We start from the raw sequence: 23,242 nt of genomic DNA, 5'->3' as shown, positions 1-23,242 counted from the left end.
TAAAAAAAGATTATTTCCCAATCACAATGAGTTTGTGTGACTAATATCTGTCAACAGGTTTTTCAACAGCTCTTTCGCATTACTATTTCTAAATTCAGAATTTATTGAGGTGATACTTATTGTTTAATAATATTTGAATTGAGAGGAACCAAAATATGTGTTCATTTTGTTGTAGGCAAATCAAGAAAAGTGACGGAATACAACTTGCCCAGGGAGTGCATCCAAACATTCTTCCCTTCCAGAACGTGCTTCACTTTCCCATTCCCAACTGCCCCAGAGAATTTGTCACGTTTGGAGAGCTTGGATCCTGCTGACCTTTCCTCTGACTTCCGGGAGGTCACAGATCGTTTCTGCACATTCGTCTTTAACAAGAGTCATGAGAAGAAGCTCAAAGATGGAATCAAAGTCACTGGCAGAGGTGATTCAAAATTAAATCTGTAGAGTTTGCATGTACATACAGAAGACTGTTCTTGAATACCTTTTCCGTTCTTTCCTTCTCTGAAGTTTTGGGTAACTTGGCAAAAACATACGCGGACACCATCTCCAGTGGGGCTGTGCCGTGTCTGGAGAATGCTGTGATTGCTATGGCAATGATTGAGAATGAGGCTGCAGTGAAGGAGGGGACTAAGGTTTACCAGAGTGGAATGGAGAAGCTGAAGGACTCCTTCCCTCTGGAACTGAAAGATGTGTCCTCAAAACACCAACATCTCAGCAGCGTGGCGACACAAGCCTTCATGAAGCGTTCCTTCAGGGACACTGATGGGAACTACCTGAAATCTCTAGAGGTAGGCTGAATCTCTTTCCAGTTTCAGTTCATTTAGGATGATGCCGTGAAAAAATTTACCATGAAGTAAATCACCGGGAGAGCAAAAACAGTTGTCATGTGATTCTCATTCACTGTATTGATATTAAAGTGCCCCTGTTATGCTATTTTAAAGGTTCCTAATTTTGTTTAGGAGGTCTCCTACAACAGGTTTACATGCATCAAAGGCCAAAAACGCTTTTCATTTTCTTACATTGCACATTACAACATTATTCACTGATGCTCAAACGACTCATCTGATGCTTCAGTCTCTCTAAATCCCTCCTTTCTGTGAGCCTGCTCTGCTCTGATTGGCCAGATGGCACATTCTGTTGTGATTGGTGCCTGACAACAGCAAAACGGCCATTACCATAACAGAACTTCAGTACCGGTCCGGAGGCCTTCAGAGCTCAGCAATTGTACACACTGTAAAGAAAGTAACGACAGCATCGATCTTACCATATCAATCCGACCGCGAGTCCAATGATGAAACATTGTAAGAACTAGTTATTCAACCTGAACCTCTATTACAAGGACGACTTCTAAGGACATTACTTCAGTGATACGCTATTCATTTTGATGTACAAAATGAGTTGTTTCAACTGTAATACCTCTACGTTAGCATTAACAAGTGTATGTCCATCAACAAACTGATGTGAATGTAGCAGGTTAATGTATGACCCTGTAGTACAGCGTGGTTCGGGATTTTCTTTAAGCCCCAATCTGTACAAGTTGGGGGCATGTCAATGAGAAACATGGCGAAATACTACAATATTAGGTATTTAGCAGTGACATTGTTCGCCTTTTTTATTTACAATGAAGCTATTTGCCTGCACAAAATATGGTAGCATTATAATATGACAACATAATAGCCTACGTAATGATAAAGTTTACAGTGGCTTCAAAAATAACTAAAAATATAAAAAAAGCAAAACACGCTTGATGCACACTCTTTGTTCTTCATTTTCTTTAAGTAAAAGTGTTGTATTTTTGTGTAATTAACTAAGAGAAGGTACACCTCCATCTTACTCCAACAAAAGTGACTTGAACGCACCTACCATTGTAAACACGACTTCCCGCCTCGTAAATACAAACTTCCCACGAGGACTTGAATGCACCACATGTCCAAGGGTTCCTGTAATTTATTTTGGGGTGCGATCTAAACCCACTGATGTGACTGCACTGCTGCTTTGCCTGGGTCTTATTTGAATTCATTGAGTGTGGTGTGGAAATCTGAGAGTCTCTGCTGTCCATCTCTCTTTTTTTGTGTTTTTAGTGAATAGATTATGTGGCATTAGGTATTGTTTGTTTGTGTTAATTATTTTGTATTTTAATAAAGTTACTTTTTTTTGTTTTTTCATTCACGTCAGGTCATCTTCATTTATATAGCGCTTTTCACAATACATATTGTTTCAAAGCAGCATCACAGTCACAATAGGAAAATTAATTGACAGATTGTTTTGGATTTACAGCAGCACTAAGAAAAAAATTATAATCAAGCTAAAGTTGGTTTTTGACTGAATCACTTCCGTTGAAAAAATAGCTGAAATGACACCTTTCCTACTGAAAACCGATGACCTTTAATGCATTCTTGCTGTTCATTTACATGTTTAGTCTATAGGTTTGCGTGTTTGAGTGTGTATGTGCGCAGAAGGTTGGTCTTTTTAAAAAAGTGATATTTTACCAAATTACTTGTCTGGTCTGCATAATACAGAAAAATTAGTTGTGTCCACGGATCTATGCAAACTATAATCATTTTGATAATGTTTTATCTATACATAGGGAAAGGAAAGGGAAGGAGGCCTTTACAGGGAATAGTTTAGTTGAAACGTCAGGGCTGCGTTATCATCATGTCTAGGCGCAGGTCCTTCATCTCATCTGGATACGCCCTGGATCTGGCAGGCTGCGGCAAACCTCAGACTAAACAGAGAGACTAATATTAGCGTAGACAGCATTCTTCTTATGATGTAGTGAGTACATCTGGTGTTATGGGAAGTGGTCCCGGTTCCGGCTGACCTAATCTATGCAGCCTAACAATTTACATGATTTGAATTATAGAAATAGATAATGGTTTATGTGTATGCAAGTTTAAACAGATGTGTTTTTAGTCTAGATTTAAACTGACAGAGTGTGTCTGCTTCCCGAACAATGCTAGCAAGATTGTTCCAAAGTTTAGGTGCTAAATAGGAGAAGGATCTACCGCCTGCGGTTGATTTTGATATTCTAGGTATTATCAGCTGGCCTGAATTCTGAGATCGCAATAAACCTGAAGGACTATAATGCTTTAAAAGCTTGCTCAGGTACTGGGGAGCTAAACCATTTAGAGCTTTGTAGGTAAAATCTATATGATGTTTAACAGGGAGCCAATGCAGTGGACCAGCTGGAGTTTGTTTAATAGGCGAGTGGAACAACCACCTTGTTCACCCTGCCTTTGGCGACAAACCTGCGTGCCCTTGTGTAGGGCTGTTATTTCTTGGTGTATTCCAGATGGCATACTACTGATTAAAGGATCTTTGTTCCTTTTCTTCCCCTACCTGACCATCTGCCAAATATATATTTCTAATTTACTGCAGTGCACATGTGAGAACTATATTATCATCAGTATCATTAACTGTGCATTTGTTAGCTGAGCACTAATATGAATGACTGATTTAACAGTTTATAAAACAAATATTGCTACATCCTTTATCATTACTCAGAGTAGTAAGAACGACAGACAATCTGCATTAATGGACACAGTTTTAGGTAATAGTGAGCTTTCAGCTGATTCACAGAAGTATTTCAGTAAGACAGTAATAACGTGAGTTAAGGCTGGTTCACACTGTGCGATTTTGGCCACGATTTGGTCTTCTGAGACAAATTTTGCAAATCCTAAAAGATTCCTATAATCCTAGCCTAAAGCCTGTAGTCTTTGATCGCTAGTTTGACACGTTCACTGACAGCCGGTTAATGACCGTTGGGATCAAATTTTACCTCAGACGAAATTCTGGCAATGTCAGAAGATTTGGCGCACAATCCTTCAGTGTGACTTCTCCTACGACAAACATCAAATTGTCTTCGTTTTTCAAGACAAGCCGTGATCAATATTAATGATAGAGATGTCTTTGTTAGCCACCTTTTCAGCCCTGCGTGTAATGCAGCTCACTGTCATCAAATGTGTATGTTTTGATGATGTAAAACTACCGTTTTTAACGCGTTTTGACTGTCGTGCAGTCTGACATTAATGACAGCTGAGATCCCACGGTGTGACACGAGGATCATGTTCGTACAGTCTGACAAGCAACCATCGTAAAGGACTATTATAAATCGGACAGTGTGAACCAGGCTTTAGCCGGTTAGATGAAGACATAGGCTTCATAGACAAAATATAAAACACATCTTGAACACTTGGTAAAAAATATATACATCAATAATTAATCTTACAGGTTGTGATCCTGAGGAGCAGGTTGGCCCAAATACTGTGTGTTCTGTCCCATCTTTAATGGAAAAGCGTTTTGTAAATCCCACTGAGACCTCACGGAGATTTGAGAAGCCATCATCAATGTTATACTGCTGTTGTAGGCTATTGCTGTGGTCATTTTAACCACTGACTCTTCACATCCTCATCTGTTGGAAGCGTTTACAAAAAATGAATTTCTTTTGAAGAGCAGAAAACAGCGTCTTCTCAACATGTACACAATACAAACCAGGCAGCTACAGTGTTTGAGGGAGAGTCAAGTTGTTCGGTGGTGGACAATGTATAGGCAGGCATTATGCAAATGTGTTGCTTTGTGACGTGTGGCCGGAAGTGGGTTTCTAATTCCTGATGTCTCATTTATACGGAGCCCTGCACATGACATGCAAGACATAATTTACTATTTTGTTCCCTCGATTTATATATCATGCACATGATTTATAAATCGAGGGAACGAAATAGTAAATTGTGTGCACGATTTAGCCTACTATTTTTTTCTTGCATGTCATGTCCGGGGCTCTGTACGTTTAAAGTCCCTGTGAACCGGAAGTTGCAAACGACTTTTCTCCAGTGTTCTGGCGTATTTCCAAGTGAAACGGAATATTGAATAGAGGGCAGAGTTTTACTTTAGCGCTCCTCCTCTCTGTCAAGAATACGACCTCTGTGGCTCCCTCCGATCGCCACCTGAGGGCGCCTTCACCCAAGTATTAAGCCATTCCCGGACTACATTTCCCACACTCCATATCTGGACTGATTACCTCTCCACCTGTTCCATATCACCTTGGACTATAAAAGACCCACTGACCCACAATGCTCCGCGAAGTCTTGTTTTGCCACGGCTAACATTTCTGAGCGTTTATCCCTGTGTATAGTTTCTCTGTGTATGACCTTTAACTGCCTTGACTCCTCTGACTCTGCTTGCTGCCTGCCTAGTGTGATTACTGCCTGCTCTCTGGTTTACCCTGTCTTGCCTGCTGCCTGCCCTGATACTGATTAAGTCTTGTCTCTGATACTGCCCTTGCTGTTGTCTGACCCCAGCCTGTACCAAATTTATTTTACAATAAAGCTGCACATGGATCTCTCTGAGTCTGCCTCGTTACACTCTCCATCTCTCGCTCACAGCAAACGAACGGTTGGAGGAGAGCGGTTTAAGTGTTTTCAACCCAAGCCGTCAAACTGATGTCATCAGGGAAGGAACGCCATTCCAGACTGGAAGTAACGTTTTCAGATTTTGATTAAAGATTACCGCGACAAACAATGTTTTTCTGTGTATTAACTTGCACGGATTAATTGTTCACCACAAGACTATTAATATGCGCTAACAAAGTAAATAGGGTTGATTTTGATTTCATGATGACTTTAAGTGGTTCAGAGTCAACTCTTTCTTTTGAGAGACAATATCTTTATTTATATTGCACTTTTGGCTTCACAACTTTGCAGATTGTTTACATTCACAGACAGCTACATTACACATTGCATGAAAGGTAATATTGGAAAAAGCATAATAGGGGCACTTTAATTATATTTTAGTATTGGAGTACAGTGTAATAGAACTTTTGGTAATATAATAAAAACATTTAAAACTGCTTATTTGCAGATCAATACATATTAAATGTCTGCACCAATCTTTCATATTGACTAGTGCATATTGAATAGAAAGAAATAAACATAGTTCATCAATCAGTACATTAAAAATCAAGAACTTTTGTACTTCTACTGGAGTAATATTTCATTAGGGTATCTTTACCTTTAGTACTTGATTTTTGTATTTCATCCATCATAGCTGTACTGCATAAATAGAAAGTCAGTTAATATACATATATATATATATATACACACAAACCCGATTCCAAAAAAGTTGGGACACTGTACAAATTGTGAATAAAAACAGAATGCAATGATGTGGAAGTTTCAAATTTCAATATTTTATTCAGAATACAACATAGATGACACATCAAATGTTTAAACTCAGAAAATGTAATGTTTACCACTTTGTGGCATCCCCTCTTCTTTTTATAACAGTCTGCAAACATCTGGGGACTGAGGAGACAAGTTGCTCAAGTTTAGGAATAGGAATGTTGCCCCATTCTTGGCTAATACAGGCTTCTAGTTTCTCAACTGTTTCAGGTCTTCTTTGTCGCATCTTCCTCTTTATGATGCGCCAAATGTTTTCTATGGGTGAAAGATCTGGACTGCAGGCTGGCCATTTCAGTACCCGGATCCTTCTTCTACGCAGCCATGATGTTGTAATTGATGCAGTATGTGGTCTGGCATTGTCATGTTGGAAAATGCAAGGTCTTCCCTGAAAGAGGCAACGTCTGGATGGGAGCAGTTCTAGAACTTGGATATACCTTTCAGCATTGATGGTGCCTTTCCAGATGTGCAAGCTACCCATGCAACACACACTCATGCAACCCCATACCATCATAGATGCAGGCTTCTGAACTGAGCGCTAATAACAACTTGGGTTGTCCTTGTCCGCTTTAGTCCGGATGACATGGCGTCCCATTTTTCCAAAAAGAACTTCAAATTTTGATTCGTCTGACCACAGAACAGCTTTCCACTTTGGCTATGGCTTCTTTTTTGACCTAGAGAATTTTAGCCGGCAACGGTGAATGGCACGGTGGATTGTGTTCACCGACAATGTTTTCTGGAAGTATTCCTGAGCCCATGTTGTGATTTCCATTACAGGAGCATTCCTGTATGTGATGCAGTGCCGTCTAAGGGCATCCAGTATGGTTTTCCGGCCTTGACCCTTACGCACAGAGATTGTTCCAGATTCTCTGAATCTTTGGATGATTTTATGCACTGTAGATGATGATAACTTCAAACTCTTTGCAATTTTTCTCTGAGAAACTCCTTTCTGATATTGCTCCACTATTTTTCGCCGCAGCATTGGGGGAATTGGTGATCCTCTGCCCATCTTGACTTCTGAGAGACACTGCCACTCTGAGAGGCTCTTTTTATACCCAATCATGTTGCCAATTGACCTAATAAGTTGCAAATTGGTCCTCCAGCTGTTCCTTATATGTACATTTAACTTTTCCGGCCTCTTATTGCTACCTGTCCCAACTTTTTTGGAATGTGTAGCTCTCATGAAATCCAAAATGAGACAATATTTGGCATGACATTTCAAAATGTTTCACTTTCAACATTTGATATGTTATCTATATTCTATTGTGAATAAAATATAAGTTTATGAGATTTGTAAATTATTGCATTCCTTTTTTATTCACAATTTGTACAGTGTCCCAACTTTTTTGGAATTGGGTTTGTATATATATATATATATATATATATATATATATTTTTTTTTTTTTTTTTTTTTTTTTTTTAAGAGTATTTCTATGTGACCGATGTTGAGCGCAGAAACCTTGACCGTTGAATTCTAGCATTCAGTGCTGAGGAGGACTCTAGACTTCAAACCTCAGAAATGTTGGTCTAGGAATAATGCAGCCTCTCTCAAGCATCCATTAATGACATGTCCTTTAGACACATTATAAAACTGCTACTTACAAGCTGCATGTTATGTTTTTAGGAAAAGGTTAAAGAACTCTTTGATGGATACCTGTGCCAAAACGAGCAAGCTTCAAAGACAAAATGTGAGAAGCTCTTATCAACACTCTCTGTAAAAATGATGGAAAATCTCAAGAAGGGTTTCTATACCAAACCTGGTGGCTTTGATGTCTTCTGCAAGGATCTGGAGGACATTGTGAAGAAATATAACAGACAGGCCAATAAAGAAGTCAAGGTCCATATTGCACAACATTACAGGAACATGATCAATTTCATCCATCATCATTGTAATTATCCAATTTTTATGCGTGTATGTGTGTATTTCACAAGGCTGAAGAGGTCCTAGAGGAGTTTCTGAAGCAGAAGTCTGAGGAATCAGAAGCTATTCTGCAGGCTGACAAAGAACTGACTGAGAAGGAGAAAAAGATTAAGGGTGAGTGTTAAACCTTTAGATCACAGCTTCCCTGTTTGTAAATTCTTACCAGATTCCCTTTGAAAGAGGAACATCTGTTTCAAAGGTTCAAGAATTGCACCATCCAACTACACTGAACAAAATTATAAACACAACACTTTTGTTTTTGCCCCCATTTTTCATGAGCTGAACTCAAAGAAATTCTCTGAAACACCTTTGGAGACAGCTTATGGTAGAGAAATGAACATTCAGTTCACGGGCAACAGCTCTGGTGGACATTCCTGCAGTCAGCATGCCAATTGCACGCTTCTTCAAAACCTGTGACATCTGTGGCATTGTGCTGTGTGATAAAACTGCACATTTTAGAGTGGCCTTTTATTGTGGCCAGCCTAAGGCACACCTGTGCAATAATCATGCTGTCTAATCAGCATCTTGATATGCCACACCTGCGAGGTGGATGGATTATCTTGGTAAAGAAGAAGTGCTCACTAACACAGATTTAGACAGATTTGTGAACAATATTTGAGAGAAATAGGCCTTTTGTGTACATAGAAAAAGTCTTAGATCTTCGAGTTCAACTCATGAAAAATGGGGCCAAAAGCAAGTGTTGCACTTATAATTTTGTTCAGTGTATTAATGCCATTATCATTATGAATCAAGATAAATGTGATCTAGATAATCACAATCTCTTCTGGTTCATGGTTCTAACTCATTTAAGGCCAGAACTATATTAGCAAATGTGGAAAATGTACATTAGCAAAATTCAACATTATTATGTTATTGAAAGTGAACTAGATGAAATTCTTTTAGTAAAATATCCAAGTGTTCTTCTTGAACTGTCCATTAGTATGTTTAGAAGCATTTACAGAGTATTTTATTATAGTAGTGTACCTCATTATAGGACAACGAATCATATTTAAAATATATTACCCTTTAAATTCTGTACCTTTACAGTAAAACAGAGCCCTTAAATTCATAGTATGAGTCTCTATCTCTGAAGCATCTGTTTCCCTCATTCTCTTTTTGTCACTGAATGACCAGAGGAAATAGAGAAAGCAGCTCTCCTGCATCAGGAAATCAAAGCTAAAGAGGAGAAGCAGAGAAAACTCGAAGAGAAGATGGAAGCAGAGAAACAGAGTAATGAAGAGAGGATGAGACAGGTGAAGGTGAAGATGGATGAGGAGCTGGGGCTCCAGAGAGAGGAGGCTGAGCGTGCCATGGACAGTAAACTGAGGGAGCAGGCTGCTCTGTTGGAGAAGGGCTTTAAGGATAAGGCAGACATGATGACCCAGGAGATGGAAGAGTTCAAGAGACAGAATGCTGAATCTGAGCGTAACAGAGCTAGAGAGTTTAAAGAGATGTTAGAGAACTCAAACAAGAGACATGAGGAGACTATGGCTATGATAATGCAGCAACACAGAGAACAGATGCAGGCCATTCAGGATATGAATGCAAGCTCTCCAGGTGGATGTGGTATCATGTGAAATGCTTTAATTCTGTGATCATAATGTAATTACAGTATATGTAGTGCTACAATAAAACACTAATTGATCTCATTCTATTTACACTTAAACCTTAGAAAGAGCTTGATATGATGAAATAGAAAATTTCAATTTCACTTCAGAAGCATGTTTTGTAATTAATTAATTAATTAATTAATTAATTACGTTTAAGAGTGTTAATTAATTATAGACAGAGACAAATAAGGTTAGTGATTCAACTCTTTCTCTAGTATTGCACTACATAAAAGTGTAAATAAATAAAAATAAAGTGTAAAAAAAAAATGTGCGTGTGTATGTATGTGTTTTTTGTGCCAGACAAGTAATTGAGACAAATAATGAGATTTTAACAAACCACAGGAAGGCATAAAATTATAACGTGTTTCACACTCAATTTAAGAGAAAAAAGAGGAAATTGGGAAAAAAGAGAAAAAATGATCAGAGTTGCATAATTGCAATAAATGTTTCATGTGTAGCATGAGGTGAGTTTCACAGGTAAGTAAACACTTCCATTGTATAGTCTTTTAGTCTCGCAACAACTAAGGCACTAGGTAAATAACATAATTAAAAGGATCAGGTGGGCATAAACATTCGTTGAGACATCATTTAAAGCAGAACAGCACCCGAGACACAGAACAAAAGCTGAGATAAATATCTTGTGGTGAACAGAAAACTCAAGAATCACAGAGTCCAGGGGTTCCCAATTCCAGTTCTCACGTCTCCCAGCTCTGCACAGTCGCTCTTATCTGACACACCTGATTCAGATCATCAGCTCGTTAGAAGAGCTCCGTGAACTCCGGTGTGTCCCGATTGACAGGGTCCAAACGCAGTGCTCACTGCTCTGCAGTACCACGTTGATCTGCAGTTGTGGATCTTTCATGTGGAGAACTCTCCTCATATTAATGCAGAATGATGCATTTAAAAGTTAATGGCCAATTGGATCTTTATAAAAGTCCACATTGGTATTGCAATGAAATATAACACGGATAACATTAAATAAACATTTTCTATCAGGTTGAGCTGATTAGTCACTCACATACATGAAAATCCCTCACCTTTCGGTGAAATTTGCCGTTTTGAAACAACCCTGCAAACACGTCCAGTTGGGGCCCACATGGGCCTCGCTTGGGCTAGTTGGGCTTCGGCTGGGCATGGGCTCAGAGTGGGCTTTGTTGTTGGGCCCCACATGGGCAGTAGATTGGCTAAAGGGCTCCATTCAAAATTGATTGTGTCAGACATGGATGCTATTTTTAACAATATAGGCTCTGGGCTAGGTCCACTTTTTATACAAATTTTATTAGATTACCTGCTGTCTGTAACTTTTTTTGTGTTTTAAGATTTACAAAAATTATATAATGAGAATGTACAACATTCATTTTCAATCCATCCATCCAACAATCCATTTTCCTAACCGTGTTTACCCCGAATCATTATACATTTATAATAAGTGTTTATATTGGGACTATTTCGGTCAAGTAGGAATCGCTGCGGATGGAGCAAAGTCCCTGCGTGACTCGTCATAGACATAAACAGGAGAAGTAGCTCCGGCTGCAGTGTTCTTCCGCAAGACGAATTCTGTTTATTAACTGTTTTTTTTTTTTTTTGCAGACTGCAGCTAAACAGTTGTTTTAAGAACGTTGTACGAGTTTCAAAAGACAAGTTTGTATGGTTTCCCCACAAAATGTTTAAACCGTAAGCAGTGCGCACTCCGCACATCTGGAAAGCTCCACCCCCATCGCCGAGCAAAAGAATCTGCCCAGCAACAACTTTGCCGCCTTTTCACTGTCTGCTGTCCGTTAAGGATCCTGGAGTTCAGCGGTGTCATCGTGTGGACAAAAGGCAGGTAAGAGTATAATAAACTTGATTACTTGATGATTTTACCGCATGATGTTAACCAAAAGCTTTTTTGGAAAGTATTAGTTACGAGGATAGCTTTTAGCAAATGTTTGTGCATTAGCAAATGTAACATTAGCTAAACCTGGTGAATGCGCTGAACAGACAACTTTAATTTATTAAGTCAGTAGCATTTGAGCTTGTTTTGAGTGGTTGACTTAAATATATTGTTTAGAAGTATTTGGTTGTAAACTTCTTAGCACGGCAGTCGAACAGGTATTAGGAAGCTGTTAAAAAAGCTGTAAAATGCCCTTTTCTCCGCTTTTCAGCTGGTGGAATTTTAATGTTTGCACTTGTTGCATTTACAGTTAAAGCAAAAACACTGATGAAAGTCCATGTAAATGTCAGCAAAGTTTTATCGGCTAGGGTGTCATGCCAATTAAGGCACATATCCCCGCCAGGATTTGCATCCCCTGGCCGCGGGAGCGCACGTGCACTCAGAGAAGCCGAGTTTAACTGCTGCACTTCGAATTCACCTCTTAAAGGCCGCGGTTGAGATGCTGGCACGGACTACAGGTGTTGTGGCGAACGTGGTGACGGATCTGGCGTCTGCCGCGGGGGCACTTGGAGCAGGTGCGAGTGAACAGGTTCAGAGAGTGGCAATGGAGACGATGGCGGATTGGAACCCGGTTACGACTGCGGCGGTGACAACGAGCCACGCGATGGATAGGATCCCGGCTGTTACGGCGAGCCGCTTGGCGGAACCGTCGGGGAGAGCGGTCTGGAAACCGACTGTGACGGCGGGGTGCCCGGTGGAGCCATCTCTCTGCATCGTGGGCCACAGTTGCGTCGAGCAGGGTAACGCCAACACTACCAGCAAGGCACAGAGCCCACGTGAGTTTGTAACTGTTGTGCGACCGGTTAGCAACATGGCATGTATGAAACAGCAAAAAATAAGTCTGTTTCAAACTGTAAATCACGCAAAAGTACTATGGGACCCCACCGTAAAGCCTAAAGGAATATTTGGAGGACACTTAAATATTAGAAGTGTTTTATCTAAACCTGAACAGCTTGAACATTTATTAACAGATTCTAATTTGGATTACTTGGGACTTTCAGAGACATGGTTAAACAATAGTATCCAAACAAACTTAGTTTCAGTTCCAGGATATAACATCTATAGAAAAGATCGTAAATATGGAAAAGGGGGAGGGGTATTGCTTTATGTTAAAACGACCCTGCAGAGTAAATTATGTGACTTGCCTGATAACGAGATTGAAGGAATTGGTGTTACAATAACTCTATCTCCTGAAATGTCATTCAATGTTATTGTGCTGTATAGACCACCAAATGCTAAAGACAATTTCTATGAAGAACTGAACAAAATTTTAAAACACTGCAATGGGAAAGAGTGTATATTACTTGGAGATTTTAATATAAATTGGCTAAACAAACAATGTAGGAAGAAATTAAAAGATATTATGACTCAATTTCAAATGACTCAGATAATAAAAGGTCCCACTAGAATTGCAAAATCATCTCAAACCCTGATAGACCTAGTTTTTGTTAACAAATGCGATCGTATAATGAAGATATATAACCTAATCACAGGAATCTCTGATCATAATTTAACGCTAGTCTCAAGAAAATTGTCCAAAGAACGATATAAAAATCAAAAGCTGTTGGATATAAAAAGATATTTTACATATATCACGGAACAAGATAGAGAGAAACTGGAAAATGAAATAAAGATGATTAATTGGAGCCATTTAACTTTAGTAAAAGACACAGAGCAAGCTTGTGACAACTTTAAAACTTCAATAACACAGACAATTAATAAGTTTACAAAAATTAAACAAAAGAGGCAGAATGGAAAAATTAGTTTACCGTGGTTCACAGATGAATTATGGCAACTTATGAAAAAACGGGATGCAGCATTAAAAAGAGCCATAAAATCAAAATTAACTACAGACCATCTGATATACAAAAGCTTAAGAAATAAAGTTATATCACAGATAAGAAAGGCTAAGGCAAATTATTTTTTAGACCATATTCGACAAGCACATGGGAATACTCAAAAGTTGTGGAAAACAATTGATAAATTAATGGGTAAAGATCAATATCAAAATGAAAAGATAGAGTTAACAATAAATGGAGAAATCCTAAAAGATAATGTAGACGTAGCAAATAGTTTTAACTGTTATTTTATTGACTCATGTTTAGAACTGCAACAAAAATTTAATGTCAGTGATGTTCTTGAAAACTTAGCTGATAATCAACAAGGTCTTAAATTTGATTGCATCAATGAATTGAAAGTACATCAAATCATCTCCTCTCTGTCTAATTCAAAGGCAAAGGATAACTGGGGACTTAACACAGTCTTTTTAAAACAGCACAAGGACTGTCTCACGTATCCAATTACTTGCATTATTAATCAATCCTTATTGGACAGCGTGTTTCCCTCAGCCTTTAAAACAGCGATAGTAATACCTATACATAAAGGTGGAGAGAAGAAAGAGATTAGCAACTATCGGCCGATAAGCATTCTGCCAGCTGCCTCGAAAGTAATTGAGAAGGCAGTGGCCGAACAACTTGTGGCACATCTCAACAGTGAAAAACTCCTGCACCCAATGCAATTTGGGTTCAGGAGTAACTACTCGACAGAGGCAGCTTGTTGCTATCTCATAGAAAGAATTAAATCAGCATTAGACAAGAGAGGAGTGGTTGCAGCAGTATTTTTGGATTTCAAAAAAGCCTTTGATACTGTAAATCATGCAGTACTGTTATCAAAGCTTACACAATTCAGTCTTTCTGATACTGTATTAAAATGGTTACAATCATACATTTCTGAAAGAAAACAATGTGTTCGCATTGCTGATAAATTATCAACTTTGAGACCTTGTACAGTAGGAGTTCCGCAGGGTTCAGTTTTGGGACCATTGCTTTTTTGCCTGTACATCAATGACTTACCAACAGTTTGTGAAGATGTAGAGATACAAATGTATGCTGATGACACGGTCATATATACCCATGGGAGAAATGTGACTGAAGTGGCTAATAAGCTCTCATTAGCACTTGATAAAATTGCTCAATGGCTACAAAACTCATGTCTCACACTAAATACTAATAAAACAGTGACAATGTATTTTAGTAAGAAACAAATTTGTGGCCCTCAACTTAGTATATCAGGGCAAACTATTAATAATGTCAAGGAAGTCAAGTATTTGGGAATGTATTTAGACTCAACCTTGACCTTCAACAAACATGTTAAACATTTAAGTAAAGTTTTAAAATTTAGTAATGTCAACTTTAGACATATTCGAAATTCTCTAAACTTAGAGGCTTCAAAGGTATTTCTCCATGCCATGATTTTTTCACATTTACAATATTGTCTTACTTGTTGGTCACAGGCCGCTAAAACGTTACGAAAGAAACTGGAAAGACTTTTTAAACATTCTTTAAAAATATTTGACAAAAGATCATTGAATTATCATCATTGTAATATATTACATGGATACAAATTGTTAAATTTTGATCATATGATCTATTATTCTGAAATGCGTTTGTTGTTTAAAATCTTGCATAACATTGCTGCACCTCCATTAAGAGAATTTTTCCAGTTTCGTTCGGATCAAATGATTAGAACATCCCGTTCGTCTGTAAATTCCAATCTGATTATCCCTCTTAAACATAGTGCAATGGGACAATCTTCTTTCTCTTTTACTGCGGTAAAAAAATGGAACTCATTACCGGTTGAGCTTAAAACATGTCCCAACTACCACACTTTTTCATATGGTTTAAAACAATGGCTATTGAGCAAACAGACTTGTCAACATTATTATTAAAATTAATGTCAATATTATTATTTATCAAATAAGAGCTGGACTCAGAGATTATATTGTTAGATTTTTTAACTCTGTTTTGGTGGCTAGTGTTATTGTTGAATTTAAATTGTGTATTTTTAGTGGGGAGTCTTACTGATGAATTAATTATTAATTATTAAATTTAATTGCTGTTGTAATTGCTGAACTGAAATGCTGATGATAATACTAGAGGGTATTGTTTTTATGAAATTTGTGTATGTTAGATTTTTTTTTATTTAGAGAAATCGTTTATCTAGTGACCTGCCCAAGGACTACAGATGGAAATTAGCTATTAGCTAAATCTGGTACAGAGCATCTTCTCTCTACTCGAGATTAATGTTTTTCTGTGCATTGTCCTTGATAAATAAATGAAATAAATAAATAAAATAAATAAAGGTCCCGTTCTTCATGATCCCATGTTTCAAACTTTAGTTAGTGTGTAATGTTGTTGTTAGAGTATAAATAAAATCTGTAAAATTTTAAAGCTCAAAGTTCAATGCCAAGCGAGATATTTTATTTAACAGAAGTCGCCTACATCGAACGGCCAGTTTGGACTACATCCCTCTACTTCCTTCTTTAATGATGTCACTAAAACAGTTTTTTGACTAACCTCCGCCCACAGGAATACACAAGAGTTGTGTTTGTAGAGTGTGTTTGTCGCCATGTCGTCGAAACGCTGTTATTTTCATCCCGCAGTCCAATCACCGGGTCTGATTCCGGCTCAAATTGATAGGGTAAAATTAAAGACATGTTTACAATAACACTGAGCGCGTGCATCTCCACGTTATGGTAAGAGGCGTGACCTTTCCGGGCAAGATGCGCTAAGCTGCTGTCGAATCACAACAAAGGAACCGCTGGCACAATCAGAACTCGTTACGCATTTCTGAAGGAGGGACTTCATAGAACAAGGAAGTCATCAGCCCGTTTTTATGACAGTGGAAACAGCGGTATACAGATAAGTAAATTATGTGAAAAATACTGTGTTTTTTACACGCGAAACATGAACACATGTTATATTGCACACTATAAACACAATCAAAGCTTCAAAAAACCACGAAAAACGGGACCTTTAAGGCGAGACACGGCAGGTGAAAACCATGCAGTGATCAATTTTGAGATTTTGGGCCAGTTTGCTCCCTAAAGATGTAAGCTTTCATGTCAAAATAAAAAATTGTCAACATTACACATTAAGGTGGTTATTTCATTATATTTTGTCATCATTTTTCATTATAACTTGCGCTTTTCTACCGTAAATCATAAAAAAAAAAGTTAATATTCCAGGGTTTTTCCTGCGTTTATTTTTTTTAGCGGCCGCCAAAACGAATTTTTGTCCCGCCAAAGCCTGGTTTGATCAGTTATTGTGATCTATGAGCATAGACTGTAAAAAAATATGGACGTAGCGTCCGTGACGTCACCCATAGAGTTCTGAACAGCAGTTTTGGCGCGTAAATGAGGCAGCGGCCATCTTAGCTGCGCGTCACAGCACGTCACTCCCGGATAACTGAAAATGGGCAAAGAGGCGGGGAGGTGGTTTGAGCTGATATGACTGGTTGCTGAAACCACGCCCGCCTAGCTCGACGTGACCATGTTAGCAGCAAAGGAGCTATCTATCTATCTATCTTAGATACGATCTAAAATATTAATGAAGATAAGTTTTATCATCAGAAAGTTCTAAAGGTTTACTGTCAATCTACGGTGTTTTTTAAGATATAGATCTTCCAACACCAGTAGTGTTGGGTGTGCAAATAACAACATGGAAAATCAACTGGGACTTCATACCTTTATAATGAAATAGAGCTCGCGAGATGAATCCAATCTGTGGCACTTGGGTAAAATATGAGTGTCCATTGCAAAACAAAAAAACATGTCACATTTCTTCTGAATGATCTGCTCTCTGTCATCGTTCTTCAAGAAAGGATGCAATCTGAGCAGCCTATATGTTGTAAAACTGTATACGATCGTATCTAACAAACAAATGAGCCTATGTCCAAAGTATATTTTTTTCAAAATAGTGCAGCAGTTTTAGTTATAATATCCAAGCAGTGCTGTCAGAGTTGTATATCCTCCTGGTATTGTCATTGTAGTAAATCTCACAATCAAAACTTTCAGCCAATGCCACGATCCAACAACGTGTGTTCTGTGTCTCTTCCCCATGCATGCACATCTACACAGACACACATCAGTCTCGAATATTATGCAGCAAGCCATATTTTATAATTGTATAAAATAATCGAGAAAAAAAAGCACAAAAACGGCTGAGATGCCAAATTCAGCGGCAGCTGAGGTAACATGACGGCTCACAGACAGCAGCGCAATCTACCTGTCACTCAAGTGACCACGCCCTTAATTATGCAGAACTTTAAGGCTTAATATAATTTAAACGGATAAGTTATAAAAAAATTCACCCCCCTCAGAGTTGTCATGAAGGGCAAAAATAGCAGTATAGACCAAAACCACAATTTGAACCAACTTGTAAACATGTTTTTTTCTGCTATAAACTTGGCCAATTTAACATGGGACTCTATGAGATTCTGCTCTCTTTTGGAGCCTGTCCCTAGCGGCCAGTCGATGAATCGCAGTTTAAGTTACTTCCGTATTGGCTTCACGAGAGAAAGGGGGAGGTTGCCGCTTGTCTATGAGTGATGTAGATGACTGCTGCACTTGTTAACTGAGTGACAGAGAGAACGAGCAGAGAGCCCCTCCCCCGCCCCTCTCTCTGTCTTAACTCTCTCATATTTCACACATTAATCAAAATCAAAAGGTCAGAAGACCCAATCCATGTTGCACATGGCCCATTCGGACAATTTTGTGGGTGTGAATTGCACTCAAAAAATGTTAACTCTTCTCTGACAAGAGAAGTAGTTATCTTCTATTGCTATTAATAGTTTATTCATTTATTTCAATGTGTTTTAAATATTATACACTTACTGATATTAATTAATTTAATGTATATTTTGTTTGTAGGTTGTGGGTTTCAATAGAAATGTATGAAATTATACAATATAAAACTTTAAAGGCCGTTTTCTCAAAATGAGTTTTTTTTTTTCTTCTCACACTCAGAGTCAGCTTTTCCAGTCTTATACTGAACTATATTCTGAAGGCTTTTCCAGAGGGATTTGTTGATATATCATTCCTATCCTGAGTTATAGCTAATTTTACTGTAAAAAAAAAAAAAAAAAAAAAAAAAATGGCAAAAATTGTCAGGCTATTGATAAAACATGGCAAACATTTTTTAAAGGGATCCCCTGGTGTTAAGACTTGTATGACTTAATATAACATAAATGATGTCTCTTACTGAAATATGTAGTAGAAAACCCATGAAAGATCTGCGTTATTTAAAAAATCCATTATATATGTTATATATTATAGTCTTAAAGGGATAGTTCACCCAAAAATTTAAATTTGATGTTTATCTGCTTACCCCAGAGCATCCAAGATGTAGGTGACTTTGTTTCTTCAGTAGAACACAAATGATGATTTTTAACTCCAACCGTTGCTGTCTGTCAGTCAAATAATGCTAGTGGATGGGAACTTCTACAATTACAGTAAATAACACTTGCTTAGACAAGTCCAAATTAAACCCTGCAGCTCGTGACGACACACTGATGTCCTAAGACACGAAACGATCGGTTTGTGTGAGAAACCGAACAGTATTTATATCATTTTTTACCTCTAATACACCACTATGTCCAACTGCATTCAGCTCTCGATTCGTGAGGTCTGATTGCGCTCTGACAACGGAAGTGATGTCTAGCACTCATTGAAGTATATGGGCGAGACATCACTGCCGCTGTCAGAGCGCGATCAGACCAAATGAATCGAGTGATGAATGCAGTTGGACATAGTGGTGTATTAGAGGTAAAAAATGATATAAATACTGTTCGGTTTCTCACACAAACCGATCGTTTCGTGTCTTAGGACATCAATCTGTCATCACGAGACGCAGGGTTTAATTTGGATTTGTCTGTCGTGTTTTATTTACTCTTATAGTCCAAGTTCCCGCTGACTTGCATTATACGGCTGACAGACGGCAGCTGTTGGAGTTGACAGCGGTTGAAATCATCGTTTGTGTTCTACTGAAGAAACAAAGACACCTACATCTTGGATGCGCTGGGGGTAAGCAGATAAACATCAAATTTTCATTTTTGGGTGAACTATCCCTTTAACACCAGGTGATCCCTTTAAGGCTATTGTCAGTATTCTCTAATTTACTAAACATACATAAACACATTTAAATAAACATTTATGTAGATAAATGTGTCCCTTGTTACTATGGAAAACCCTGTCGAGTCTTCCACATCATTATTTGTTCCATTTAAGAGGTGAATTCGAAGTGCAGCAGTTAAACTTCTCTGAGTGCACTCCCGTGGCCACAGTTGTTTTGGATAATTTGTCTGGTCAGTTAATAAATACAAAAGAAGTTAAGATTTCTTTAGTTACCAAACTATATTTACGTGATTGTCACAGTACAGGGACAGAGAGAGCATGAAGAAGAGGAAGACATGAGTCAGGAGAGAGAGGACAGACATACAGAGAAACAAATGTCAGATGAAGCACAGACAGCAGCTGCACCTTTAGATCAGTGTGCTTCTTCATTTTGGCTTGTTTTTCCATTACTTCCGATAGTTAACCACAGCCCCCAGTTAATCCATTGTCCAGCCTCATACCTGTGTTGTTTATATTGCTGATATGGATAATCAAAGTTTATGGCTTTTATGTTATTTTCTGGTTAAAATGTTATTTCATTTTGTCAGAAAAATTCCTATCTGAGGTTTGTATGTGAGCATAGAAATGCAAACAGTAAAATGTTGTGTTTGTACTGGAAACATGTGTGCGTGTGTTTGTACAGTGAATGAATCAGGAGGTCTTCATTGTAAAAAAAAAAAAAAAATCAACATTCCCTATTTTCTAGTGGTCACATCCAATAATAATTTTTTATTACAGTGTTGTATATGGCTCAGTCAGTACTCCTACTCCCATGTATGAAATACAGGGAATACAATGGAATAGTGGATTGCAGTAAGGTTAGTAGCATACCACCCTACCCTAATAGTCAAATAATATTTTTTTAATCATACCCTTATTGGGGGCTGAGCCCCCCTAAAATCAAAATCCTAGAATCGCCCCTGCTTGCTATGTAGTCAGAAGCATCTGAGGTCGCTTCGTACCATTCACGTCCCAGGCGTGCTCAACCATGCAGCCGACGAGCTCTCACGTCAGCCTCCGCTTCCGGGCGAATGGAGACTCCATCCCCAGGTGGTCCAGCTGATCTGGCAGCATTTCGGAGCCGCACAGATAGATCTGTTTGTCTCTCCAGACACAGCCCATTGCCAGTTGTTTCATTCCATGACCAAGGGCACTCTCGGCACGGATGCTCTGGCACATAGCTGGCCCCGGGGGCCAGGTTTTTTTGGTGTAATTTTTAGTATATTAAGTACAAAATTAGTGCATGAAAATAGAGCACTTCAAGTACATTATAGAAGTGTACTAAAATAAAGTGTATTTTACTGCACTTTTTTTCACCTGGGTTGGTCTGTGCAAGACCGCACGTTGACAATTTACCCAATAGTATTTCGCCACCCCGGGTTGCCAGTTGGCGGAAAACACATGCAGTGAATTGCAGCCATGGAAGGCAGCAAACAAACTGGGTCAGAGATCACAGATTCTACCAGACCTAAAAAGCGTCAGCATTCATCTAAAAATCTCCATGAACGGGAACATATTAAAACACGATATCAACTCATTTTTGGTTTTATTATGCTTTTTAAATCACATGGACTGTCTACGGCTGATGATCAGGCTACTCTGCTAAACCTTCGACAGATGGTATCGGATACTAACACTTGCGATTCCCACATAAAACTGTTCGCTGAGCAGAGACGAATACCACACTTACCTTTTAAATTGTGTGGTTCACTGGGCTGTGCATGCTGGTTCACTATACGTCGGAGGAAACGGGGTATGCGCAGGGATGGGCAGTATTTCAGATACATGTATTTAAAATACGTATTTGAAATACAAAATACTATTTTGTATTTTGTATTTTAAAGCCTTTGGAAAAAATCAAATGTAATTTGTATTTAAAAACATTTAAGATGAGTATTTTTGTATTTTCAAAATACTCAAAATACTTTGAGACAGTCAACCTCTTTATCAGGGTGTTGTTTTCATGCATCAACTAGTTGTGTTTGAAGCATTAACATTACTGCATGTTAGGGATGGGTGATATCATATGACAATATCGTAGATTGGTAGCGATGATATAAACTGTGAATCGATGGAACTTTTTCTAAATCGTTTACATAGATAGGACTTTCCGCTTTCTCTTTAGCTTTGTGCAGTTGAAGCCTTGTTTATACTTTCGCAATTCGCATGGCTGTACGCCATGAACCTGTTACCTGCTTACTGCGCGCGCTCCTCAGTAAACCTACAAGGCTTTTATGCTTGACGTGCTCTCCGTTGTATAATTCTGTGAAACGACAGAGGGCGACTCTGAGTAATTGTCTCCAAACCACCAAAAAGCAGCGATGAGAGGAAGTAGTTTGCCGAATAATTTGTCAAACACCTCTTATACTATGTCAAACACTCGTCTCATGAGAAGTTTGTGAATAAATGGATTTCTTCACATGTAAACTGATTAGGTTGTGGGTCATTTTGACGACACATGTGAAAAAGTTTTTTATTACACTTCTTAAACCCTAACCAAATAATCAAGTTAAAGGGTCATGAAACCCCAAAACACATTTTTTGAGATGTAAACAGATATGTATAGGCTGCACATCATTGAAAACACTAAAGGTACTCATTAATGTTATTCATAAGTGAAAAATAGTTATTTTTGCATTTTTCAGAGCGATTTCTGTCTTCCTGTTTGAAAAGCCGAGTCGGAGCAACGTCACAAAATCTGACGTCATCGTGTACTTTCGAACATGCTGATGTAGACCGTTTCGAGCGATTCTCGACATATATTCATGACATAAAGCTCATTCAATCCAATCACTGCGCTGTAGTATGCATACGATATGAGGAAGTGTCACTTTTCTCGCCTCGGTCTTTTGTCATTCAGAGACATATCGTTGTTGCTCGTTTCCTCAGTACTACAACACAATGTGTTTTCCTGCGACGCGACCAGAGCAGAGGTTTGTGTGCATGTGGATTGTTTTGCTGTAATCTACCAGCACAAATGGAAATATGTTTGCGTGAGATCGCATTACAGCGGAGAATTCAAATAACACAAAAGTGCGGCTCATTCACATCTGCCTGCTCTAGCTGCGTTCAAACACGCGAGCCGTAGGCTGTTTCCCTCAGCACAGCAGCACATGTGTTGTTTGTACTTTGCTCGCGATGCGGTCAGAACTGGAGTTTGAATACGAACACATGAAAAATACGATTGTTTTTACGATATACAGGCGGAGCGCGCATATGATCGGTTTCAGCGCGGAGCTCCGCGATGAATTTAATAACACTAGCTCATACAGAATAAAGTATCCGTGTTTAAAGTTTTTATTTCACACATTCTCCTGCACCAAACATTAACCAGCACGGTGTAGTTATGCACACATATTTCATCAAGTCTTCTTCAAATGAATTATATGTGTAAACAGGGACACTGATATAGTGGTGTAGCCTATCTGAACGCGACGACATGATTATTCTAAAAGACTGATTTTGAGACTGCAGTGCTCATAAACGTAATCAAAGTAGCCTATTATTAGCCCTATTAAATATTCTTTCGCATTTCTCCCTTGGGCTTGGGAGTTTGTTGACATTTTCTCCGTGCTCATATATTAATATTCATTATTCTGTATAATGAGTGTGTTGTATGTCTCTGTTTCATTGGTTGTTCTCTCCCCTCTTCTCCCC

The 23,242-nt window shown here is 38.5% G+C and overlaps 1 protein-coding gene across 6 annotated transcripts in view; it reads left to right on the top strand.

Annotated features, from left to right (window-relative positions):
* LOC125244315 (guanylate-binding protein 6-like) overlaps positions 1 to 23,242 on the top strand; it is a 64,899-nt gene that overhangs the window by 25,280 nt on the left and 16,377 nt on the right. Inside the window, exons 6-11 of one of the 6 annotated variants that reach the window (XR_007179299.1) lie at positions 176 to 418; positions 505 to 785; positions 7,795 to 8,007; positions 8,103 to 8,205; positions 11,292 to 11,526; positions 19,370 to 19,495. Coding sequence is in view for 4 of the 6 variants with exons in the window: in XM_048154356.1 (XP_048010313.1) it covers positions 176 to 418; positions 505 to 785; positions 7,795 to 8,007; positions 8,103 to 8,205; positions 9,226 to 9,668 (1,283 nt within the window). In the remaining 2 variants the exon portion in view is untranslated. Of the gene's footprint in view, positions 1 to 175; positions 419 to 504; positions 795 to 5,378; positions 5,509 to 7,794; positions 8,008 to 8,102; positions 8,206 to 9,225; positions 11,226 to 11,291; positions 11,527 to 19,369; positions 19,496 to 23,242 lie in introns of those variants that run through there. The other 5 variants (XR_007179298.1, XM_048154356.1, XM_048154355.1 and 2 more) reach the window with 5 other exon arrangements.

This window comes from Megalobrama amblycephala, linkage group LG14 (assembly GCF_018812025.1).
Source record: "Megalobrama amblycephala isolate DHTTF-2021 linkage group LG14, ASM1881202v1, whole genome shotgun sequence".
Lineage (NCBI taxonomy): Eukaryota > Metazoa > Chordata > Actinopteri > Cypriniformes > Xenocyprididae > Megalobrama > Megalobrama amblycephala.
This window is presented reverse-complemented; position numbering and strand designations above follow the sequence as displayed.